The 11,260-nt window shown below is 41.4% G+C and overlaps 1 protein-coding gene across 1 annotated transcript in view; it reads right to left on the reverse strand.

The window, feature by feature from the left end:
* Positions 1-11,260, reverse strand: part of myo1ea (myosin IEa) — a 135,747-nt gene that overhangs the window by 37,534 nt on the left and 86,953 nt on the right. The window contains exons 13-14 of the mRNA XM_048615726.1: positions 9,752-9,838; positions 4,895-5,062 (exon numbers count right to left, since the gene is read on the reverse strand). Of these exons, the coding sequence (XP_048471683.1) occupies positions 4,895-5,062; positions 9,752-9,838 (255 nt within the window). The remainder of the gene's footprint in view (positions 1-4,894; positions 5,063-9,751; positions 9,839-11,260) is intronic.

Consider the following 11,260-nt stretch of genomic DNA (forward strand, 5'->3'; position numbering starts at 1 on the left):
GTTCATCCAGCTCTACACCTTCTTATCTCTTATTACAGGTAGTAGTGTTCTCATGCATCTCTTGCCCTTGTCCTTCTAGATGGAAGCAGTTTTGGATTTGGAAAATGCTGTCAAAGAAACATTGATGAATTTCTGCAGTGCATCTTGTAGATGATACACACTGCTGCTACTGAACAGCAGTGGTGGAGGGAGTGAATATTTCTAGATGTGGTTCCAATCAAATGGGTTGCTTCGTCCTGGATGGTGTCAAACGTTATGATGGTGCTGGAACTCAATCATCCAGGGAAGTGCAGAGTGTTCCATCACACTCCATCCTGACTCAGCATTATAGAACAATTCCTTTGTCATCACGCGGTTAAAATCCTTGACCTCCCTTCCTAAAAGCTCCTGTACCTGCACAATGTGGACAGTAGTAGTTTAACAAGGTAGCTCACCACCAATTTTTCAAGAGCAATTAGGGATGGGCAATAAATACTGGCCTAGCCAGCAACATCCACTTCGCTGAGATAAACAAAAAACAAATTCAAAACCAGGTTTAATGCATTGGCCTATAAATCATGCTTGCAGCATTAGCTTGTTCCACTGAATACTACTGATGGTCAAATGGTGAAGGAGTAAGTGAAGATGCCAATGAACTAGGACAGAGAATCTGGATTGTTTCTGTAGACAGTTATATCTGAAATGTTTGTCAATCTTAAAAAGCTGCATCGTCAAGTGTCTCTGAAATCAAGGATTACATTAATTGATGGGAGCAAGTTTCTACCATGAGTATTCATGTGACTGAACAGGACAGTCCCCAGTCCACAGATTTCTTTGGGTTATGGGACGGGAAGTCCACGAGATGAGGGGTTCATAACGTAGGATCTGGTTCCTTTTCTTTCCTTGTCTGCTAATATCTCATTGCTAAGACAAGTGGACTCAAACGGAGATGGACAAATTATTGCTATTTTGAACAACTGGGAGTAAGCTCCTCCCCGTAATTAATTGTAATGTCGCTGCATTTCAAGGAAAGGCTAAGGGTGTCTTTGAAGTGTTTTCTTTGCCCTTCCCTGGAATGCTGACCTGTTGAAAGTTGAGAAAACAAGACCTGGACCTTTCAGCCATCAGTCCAGTGTCCAGCCCACCACAGTTCATTATGAAGCTTTTCTCTGCCTGTGGATTGTGCACTAAACACTGAACTGTTGAGCTATAACTAGAAAGAGTTTCCTGTTTTTGTTTGGAAAGGAGCCGCTAACTAAATGAGAGTTGAGATTGGCTGCTTCTAGTCTGCCTGATCCAAATGGGAATTTCTTCACAAACAGCATTTGATGACTATCAGGATTGGGCTGCACTAACAAGCAAACTTCCTATTAGTCTGTCTGCTCTTACACGATGGTCTGGAAATCTCCCACTCAAAGAATTTGTTATTCTCCTTCAACAACTGTAAGAACTTCCCTCAGTATTTATTGACTTTATTTTATACATTCACTAGCCAGTGACTATACCCCGACAGGTCAATAACCACTTACGGTATAAACCACTGACAGGAAAGCTTGTAAAAAATAAAATGCAACATAAGAGACAGTCAGGAATAACAATTTCAGGTGTACTTTGTTTTATAATTTACAATGTAAGTGGTAAGGCAAGGGTTCTTGTAGTGCAGTGATAGCGTCACTACCTCTGGAACAGAAGGCCTGGGTTCAAGTCCCACCTGCTCCAGAGGTATGTAATAACATCTCTGCAGTAGTTGATTAGAAAATATCTGTGAGTTGTAATGGATCTGGGCTCTTGTGGCACAGGGTTAGTTTGAATTTGAGGTTGATTTATTGCTGTCACATGTATCGTGAGAAGTGTTGTTTTGCATGCTCAATAGGCAGATCATAACCATACAAAGTGCATCAGGTAGAGAACAGAGTGCAGAATACGGTGTTACAGCCACAGAGAAGGTGCAGAGAGAGTGAGAATCAAAATTAACATTTGAGGTCTGTTAAAAAGTCTGATTCAAGAAGCTGATCTTGAATCTTTTTGTACTTAAATTCAAACTTTTATATCTTCTGCCCGACAGAAGAGGACAGAAGAGAGTATAACTGGGGTGGAAGGGTCTTTGGTTACGTTGGTTGCTTTTCCAAGGCAACAGTAAGCACAAATGGAGTCAATGGGTGGGAGCCTGGTTTGAGTGATGGACTGGGCTGTGTACACGGCTCTCTCTGTAGTTTTTTGTGGTCTTGGGAAGAGCAGTTGCCATACCACGCTGTGATGCATCCAGATAGGATGCTTTCTATGGTGCATCTATAAGAATTGGTAAGAGTCGTTGTGGACTTGCTAAATTTCCTTAGCCTCCTGAAGAAGTAGAGGCATTGTTGTGCTTTTTTGACTGTCGCATGATCCTGGGTGGACCAGGACAGATTGTAGGTGATCGTCACTCTCAGGAACTTGATGCCCTCAACCATCTCCACCTCAGCACCATTGATGCAGACACAGGCATGCCATCCACTCCGCCTCTTGAAGTCAATGACCTGCTCTTCTGTTTTGCTAACTTTGATGGAGAGATTGTCATCTTTACACCATGCTGCTAAGCACTAAATCTCCTTCCTATATGCCGTTTTGTCATTGTTTGAGATCTGACCTACAATGGTGATGTTGTCAGCAAACTTGTAAATGGAGTTGGGGCGGAATTTGGCCACACAGTCATGAGCGTATAAAGTAAAGTAGGGGGCTGAATACACCAGCCTTGCAGAGCACTGGTGTGGAGGATTATTGTGGAGGAGGTGTTGTCGCCCGTCCTTACTGATTGTGGTCTATAGGTCAGGAAGTTGAGGATCCAGCTACAGAGGGTGGAGCTGAGACCTAGTCCTCAGAGTTTGGAATTATAGTACTGAAGGTGGAGCAGTAGTCAATAAGTAGAAGCCTGGCGTAGGTATCCATGTTATCCAAATGTTCCAGGGATGAGTGTAGGGCCAGGGAGATGGTGCCTGCCATGGACCTGTTGCAACAGTAGGTGAATTGCAAAGGATCAAGGCAATTTGGTAGGCTGGAGGTGATGTCAGTCATGACTAACCTCTCGAAGCACTTCATAATTATGTCCTACCAGAGATCCAAACATCCTTGACCATTGCTACATAACGATCAAAGATGCCTGCTGCTCCATCCCTCGTCTGCAATTTGGAAAATCAGATCACAACCCTGTGCTCCTCCTCCCGGTTTACAAGCAGAAATTGAAGTGAGGACGCAGTACAGGAACAGTGTTGGTCTGAGGCAACAGAAGGGCTTCTACAGGACTGCTTCAAGTTGGTGGACTGGTCCATATGTAAGAATGCAGCGGCCAACCTAAATGAGTATGCCACCACTGTTACAGACTTCATTAATAAGTGTGTAGACGACTGCGTGCCGGTGAAGTTAATCTGAATGTTCCCCAACCACTAACCTTGTCAGTGTCCCTATCTCTGATCCAGAAGGCCTGGTTTCAAGTCCCACCTGCTCCAGAGGTGTATAATAACATTTCTACAATGAATTGAATAAGAAAATATGTACAAGCGGTAAGGCCTGCTGCACAGCAAGGTAGGAAAGGTGAGGAACAAAATATTCAGAGCAAGAAGTAAAGAAGGTAGTAATGACTAAATCATAACAGACTTTGATTCTAAAAACCTGTGGGTGGGTGGTGATGACAAATCTGGGAGGTAAAGAATTCAGTGGTTTTGGGGTTCTGAGAACAGCACAACATTAGGAAAACAGAATTTTTCAGTAAACTGTACACATTGCTTAGCCATTCATGCAGCTAGAACTGAAAGTTTCTTTAAGGATGTGGGTGTCTGGAACTTCCTCGTAAATGTCAATTTTTGTGTAGTTTGTACATGGATGATCATGCAAAGTTTTGTCAATGTACCACTGCTGACTTCTTCAGTAATAGGTCTGCTCACCTTCAGAATATTCTAGTTTGAGGTAAGAGAGACAAGATGCCTGCACGTAGATGCGATGCACTACATATAAAACATCAACAATGAGAATGAATTTGTAAACCTGAATAATGTCCCTCATAGAGACTCGAGCAGACCATATAAGATGGGCCAAAGGGCTAAAAGTTAATGATGATATTCGACAGCTGCATGAGAAGATAGATTGTATAGGACGGGCTGAAGGGCTAAAATTGTTGATGATACTCGACAAGCTGCATGACCTTGGATGAGTCTTGTTAACATTCCTTTACAGGCAAAGACGGCACCTGCAATTTGTTTTTCTGTAGCTGTGTTTTGTTTTCTGTATCTGCTATCTTTGTGCTGGCTATTTGTCACACGTTTTAAGAGACAGAGTGTTTTTGTTCCAAGTCGCCGGACTTCACCTCGGACCAGGATCGCGAACAGTACCAGGAACGAACTTAAGCCTCCAGACCCGCCAGCGGCTGAGGGGCCCCCAACAGGCAGGAGGGCGTGAGACTTGTTGCTTTTTCTGGAAGGGCGTGAGGCTTGTTGTTTTTTTTCCACTTTGCTCTTCCATTTACTATTTATTTATTAATACCATTATAATCATTATTATTACTTAATAAACAATCATTTTAATTAAATTGCTGTTGTCGAGTCTTCTCTTAATTATATTTACCCGAATCTGAAAAGAACCACTTGGATACACTCTGTGATCCAAGATACAGAGTTTGGACTATCTCAATCTAGTTATAATGTTATATCATTGAGGATTAATCAACAGTTCCTACTGGTTTGAAAACTCAAACTTGCTGTCAGCTAACTACCACTTCTTGTTTCGCCTCAGTTTTCTTTGTTGTATGGGGTTCTAACCCAAGGGGTTTTTATCCAGGATTCACAATGTCTTGACCCCAGTATGACGTTAATAGTTCAAGTCACAGCAACACAGAACTAAAAAGTCAACCTTGGACAGTAATGCCACTGATATCATGTTTGGTTACCTTGCCTGCATAGTGATGAATGATAAAGCCCTGGTTCCAGCTGTTGAAGTGCTCGTGGGTTCCAATTTGCATCTGCAACTTCTGCAACAGTGTCTGATCTGCCCCCTCTCCTGTTGCATGCATTGTCGCACAGACGTCATCCAAAATACTCAAAATTCCTGGTGGATTCTGTGAATAAATACGTGCAATTACAGACCATAGGATGGACATCACAGAATGATGACACTGTCTGGTGGTTAGCATTACATATAAAAATGGCACACGTTGAACTGTGTTGGTTGTAATGGTGTACAACTGTTTTTGGCAACAAGAAAACCATTAGTCCATAGAACTTGAATTATATCACTATTCCTACCAGAAATTAACACAGCCTTTTTTCAAAACCTGCCACAGCCTTTTTTTTTTATGTGTGCTTCACAATTCTACCACCTTTTACTAAAAAGATTGCCAAAATTTCTTAGTTTTAACTGATGTTATGGTGTGAATGGTGCCCTCTAGTTTTTGAACCATATACCCAACAGAATATTTGTCTTAGATCAAATCTCTCCAAATTCATTAAATTCTAACAGTACTCTAGCTCTCTCCAATCTGTACTTGGCCTTCCAGATGATCCCTTATGCCATCCCTCATCAAAATCTCGAGTACTTTACCACATTTGAGGTGAATCACAGGCCTATAATATTGATCCTAGGCTTCTCCTCTAAGGCCAGTTTACATAAGAGCCACTCAGCTCCTGACCTCATCACAAGTCTCAGTTCCAACATGAACAAAAAAGCTGAATTCCAGAGGTGAGGTGAGAGCGACTGTCCTTGATATCAAGGATTCATTTGATCAAGTGTGGCATCAAGAAGCCCTACTAAAATTGGAATTAATGAGAATCAGTCATATCTGGCACAAAGAAAGATGGCTGTGGTTATTGGAGGTCATTCATCTCAGCTCTAAGATATCTCTGTGGGAGTTCCTCAGGGCAGTGTCCTGGGCCTGACCATCATCTGCTGCTTCAACAACATTTGCTCAATCATAAAGTCAGAAGTGGGATGTTCACTAATGATTCATCAATGTTCAGCACCATTCACGACTCCACAGATCCTGAAGCAGTCCATGTTCAAATGCAACAAGATTTGGGCAATATCCAGGCTTGGGCTGACAAGTGGGACACTAAAGACAGGCAATTGTCCAATTGTCCAATAAGAGACAATCTAATCAATACACCTTGACATTCAATGGTGTTATCATCACTAAACTCCCACTTCAACATCGTGAGGGTTACTATTGACCAGAAACTCGACTGGACTAGCCATATAAATACAATGGCTAGAAAAGCAGGTCAGAGGCTAGAAATATTGCAGTGAGTAACTGATTGCCTGATTCCCCAAACTCTGCCCATCATCTATAATGTGGAGGTGCCAGTTTTGGACTGGAATGGACAAGTTCAGAAATCACACCACACCAGGTTATAGTCTAATAGGTTTATTTGAAAACACAAGCTTTCGGAGCCTCAGGCCTTCTTTATGCCTAAACCTGAATAAACCTGTTGGACTACAACCTGGTGTCGTGTGATTTCTGACCTCATCATCTAGAAGACACAAGTCAGGAATGTGATAGAATGCTCCACACTTGCCTGGATGAGTGCCGCTCCAACCACACTCAAGGGGCTTAACACCATCCAAGAAAGAGCAGGCTGTTTGATTAGGACCACATCCATAAACATCCACTCATTCCAGCACCAATCGTAACAGTGTGTACCATCTATAAGATGCACTGCAGAAATTCACCAAAGATCTTTAGACAACACCTTCCAAACCCATGACTACTACCATCTAGAAGGACAAAGGCAGCAAAACATGGGAACAGCATCATCTGCAACTTCCCCTCCAAGCCACTCACTATCCTGACGAATGGAAACGTATTGTCATTCTTTCAGTGTTGCTGTTTTGTGATAAACAATACTTTATTAGCTTGTAAATTTGCACAATATTTATCTTTACATCTCATAGAAGCTTCTTGACCTTCATTTGATTTTCCTGACTTTCCTTTTTTGGTCCCCATAAAACAGAGGCCTTAATATGAATTGTTTTGACCTCCGATAGCAGTAACCCACCTCCGTTGTTATGTGATGACCTTTGAACATGTTCCTATCATTAGCTTTATCCCTTTTCTATCTGTCACATTCAACAAAATGGACTTTGTGCCAATCTCCATGCCTTCATCTCCGCGATAAACCATGCCGCTTCACCACTTTTTGTTCACTTCCTCAAGTTCCCAGTACCTTGCAGATTTGATCTCCATTCATACTCTTCCTTAGCCAGGTTTCATAATTTCTGTGATGTCTATTAGTTTCCTATTTGCCATCATTCTGAACCCATCTTATTACATGATATGATCTTCATATGAATATATTTTAATTCATTCACCATCCTAATAATTGACCCACATGGCTATCTAGCTTCTTCAGATAGCAACCTTGAAGGTCTAAGAATTGCTGAAATACAATTTGTGTTACAAGTTTACTACAGGCAGGGCAAGGAGCCAGGCTTCAAGTCTAGCTCAGTGTAAGCAGGAATCAAACTCCATGTTTTTGTTCAGATGTTTTGTCACCATGCTAGGTAACATCATCAGTGAGACCTCCGAAGAAGCGATGTTGTTCTACTTTGCTTGGAATTTATACTGTCCGGTCTGTTATGGTGAATTGTGTCATTTCCTGTTTTGTTCTGTATGGGTTTGTATATGGGGTCCAATTCTATATGTTTGTTGATTGCATTATGGGTTGAGAACCATGCCTCTGGGAATTCCCGTACATGTCTATGCCTGGCTTGGGCTACTATGGTTACATTGTCCCAGTTAAATTGATGGCCTTCAATGTCCAAGTGTACTGATATTAAGGAAAGTTTGTCGTGTCGTTTTGCTGATGTTGGTACACGTCAAAAATGGTTGGAGGCACGTGATAGTGGAAAGGTTATGGGTCCTGACAACATTGCAGCAATAGTATTGAAGACTTACACTCCAGAACTTGATGCATCCCTATCCAAGCTGTTCCAGTACAGTTACAACATTTAACTACCTGACAATTGCCCTAGTTTATCTGTACGTAACAAGTAGGTTAAATCCAACCCAGCCTACTACTGTTCCATCACTATACACCCGATCATCAGTAAAGTAATGGCAGGTGTCATCAAAAGTGCAAGTAGCACCTGCTCAGAAATAACCTACTCGGTTTGGGTTCCACCAGGGCCACTCAGCTCCTGAACTCATTACGGACTTGGTTCAAACATGGACAAAAGAACTGAATTCCACAGATGAGGTGAGAGTGACAGCTCTTGACATCAAGGCTGCGTTGAAGCTAGCATGGCATCACTGAGTCCTAGCAAAACTGGAATGAATATGTATCCGGGGTAAACTATCTACTGATTGGAGTTATACCTGGCACATAAGAAGATGTTGGAGGTCAGTTATCTCAGCTCCAAGATGTCTCTGCAGGAGTTGCTCAGGGTAGTGTCCTCGGCCCAACCATCTTTAGCTGCTTCATCAATGACCTTTGCTCCACCTTAAGGTCAGAAGTGGGGATATTCGCTGATGATTGCACAATGTTCAGCAGCATTCGTGACTCTTCAGATACTGAAGCAGTCCGTGTTCAAACAATGTCCAAGATTAGGCCGACAAGTGGCAAGTAACATTTATGCCACACAAATGCCAGACAATGACCATCTTCAATAAGAGACAATCAAACACCTTGATGTCCAATGGTGTTACCATCACTGAAAACCTGGCTATCAAGATCGTGGGAGCTACCATTGACCAGAAACTTAACTGGACTTGCCATGTAAACACAGGGGCTACTAGAGAAGGTCAGAGCCTAGGAATACTGTGGCGAGTAACTCCCCAAAGCCAGTATACCACCTACATGGCACAAGTCAGGAGTGTGATGGAATACTCCCCACCTGTTGGATAGATGCAACTCCAATAACATTCAAGAAGCTCGACACCATCCAGGACAAAGCAGCCCCCTTAAGTGGCTTCACATCAACAAACACTCACTCTCTCCAACATCACACACCCCCTCCATCACTGATGCAAAGGAGCACAAGCTTCTATGATCTGCAAGATGCACTGCATAAATTCATTAAAGATCCTCCGACAGCACCTTCCAAGCTATGACTATTTCCATCCAGAAGGACAGGGGCAGCAGATACATGGGAACCCCATCACCTGCAAGTTCCCCTTCAAGCCACTCACCATCCTGACTTGGAAATATACTGCCACTCCTTCATTGTCGCTGGGTCAAAGTCCTGGAATTCCTTCCCTCAGGGCATTGTGGGTCAACCTACTTCACATGGATAGCAGTGGTTCAAGAAAGCAGCTCACCATCATCTTCTCAAGGGCAACTAGGGACAGGCAATAATTGCTGCCCAGTCAGTGATGCCCACGACCCACAAGTGAATAAATAAATATTCCTCCTATGCTGCAGCTAAGTGGTTACCACAAACCAATTGTAAAATTTGTTTTCCAGTCACTTCGTTCCTGCAGGTGAAGCACAGCACACAACAATAAAGAACAAGGGTGATCACAGCAATGGGCATATGGTTACTGGGGGTCTAATATTAGCCAATAAATGGCTAAACAAATTGGAAATGTTAAATGATTAGAAAAGGCCAAGAGATTTACAATATAATAGATTAAAGTAAATATTTTATGGGAACACTTCTAAGAAAAATCAATCATTAATCGAGGGAAGAAGCTTTAGTTCTTTTTCAATAAACAGCACTATGGTCTTTGCTGATGAACAATGAAATATTAAATAAGATACAATTTCATTGAACATTGTTCTAAATATATAGAAGAACCAGATCTGATACTTACAACTTTGTTCTCTATAAGATCACAGACAATTTTATTATTGAAATAGTCGATTGCAGTCCACTTAATTCCCTCCTGCACATATTCTTCCTGGGGGAATGAGAATTACACATTAACCAATAAGCTCATTCAGGCCGAAGACAAATGGTTGCAGGTGAACTGAAATAAAGGACATTGAATAGCAACAGCACTCACCAAAATGCAGTACGATTATAAATTACCATTGTTGTCTAACAGCCTCTAAGTTTCAGTTTCAAGAGTGCATTTGTACATTTTCCGCACATCAAGGTGAAGCATACTAGTACCGATTCTAAGACAAACTAGCTGCTTCTTTGGCTAAACAGTCAAAAATTCTTTACTATATATGACTTCATTTGTAACATAATGCAAATTAAAAGTTGGCTTTTGTTAAATACATCTTGAAGAGAACTCTTCTGACTTGTCAATACACAGAAACAATCCAGAAAATATTGATAGTTTGTATGGAAGCCCTTTGTCCAATACTGTTGCCATATTCAAAAATTAACTGCGTTAAAGGATTGCTTGATGTGTTGGTATTTGTAAATGTGAATTAAAACAGAGAAAATTCATCATTTATAATTAATACACAACAGTTATTGTTGATAGGTGTCAAAGACAGACAGAACATTGGGCAACAGGATACTCCTTAAATGATGAAAATTGTCTATGTTTAATTGAGAAGTTATGACAACAAAATGAAAATAGAAATGAAAAAGTTAAAGTGTGATGAATTGAAAGGTTGATATTGAACACTGGTTACAAAAAAGACGTGTCACAGTTCATTTTTAAGTCAGCATGAATCCAGAATTTATAATGTTATGAAGAGTACCTTGTGGTCACATAAAGCCCAAGACCAAATCTTTGCTGTATTTATCAGATAAGCAATAATAATGGATGAGAGCTTAACACATTTATACGTCTGTGCAAACAACTTTCAAATAGATGAGTTATTTCCACTCCTAAAGCATGTGTTTTCAGAATTTTAACTGTTTTTAAATGTGACCCCCTGCTCAAGGTCAATCTGATTTAAGACTGTAGGGTTGAAAGGGGGAATGGAGGAGGTGAAGATTTATGTTGCTCTTCCTTGCATGGAAAATGGATCAAAATTAAATTGAAACAGGGACAGGAAATGAACTGAAATGGTGAAAGATCCAGATTTTCTTTAAAGTTGCACCTTACTGATGTGCAGACAGTTTAAAATGCTGGATTTATGGATAAATTATTTTTAATCACCTGTTTGGACCTCTTATGGCACCCCTTCAGGGAAGGTAGGACTTGAACTTGGGTCTCTTGGCCCAGAGGCAGGGACACTACCACTATGCTCCAAGATTTGTGCAAAGTAAACATCCTCTGCAAACCAGTTAATGGCTGTAATATAGAGATAGTAGGAACTGCAGATGCTGGAGAATCCGAGACAACAAGGTGCAGGGCTGGATGAACACAGCAGGCCAAGCAGCATCATAGGAGCAGAGAGGCTGACGTTTCGGGCCT

The sequence above is a fragment of the Rhincodon typus genome, chromosome 33, assembly GCF_021869965.1.
Source record: "Rhincodon typus isolate 14 chromosome 33, sRhiTyp1.1, whole genome shotgun sequence".
Lineage (NCBI taxonomy): Eukaryota > Metazoa > Chordata > Chondrichthyes > Orectolobiformes > Rhincodontidae > Rhincodon > Rhincodon typus.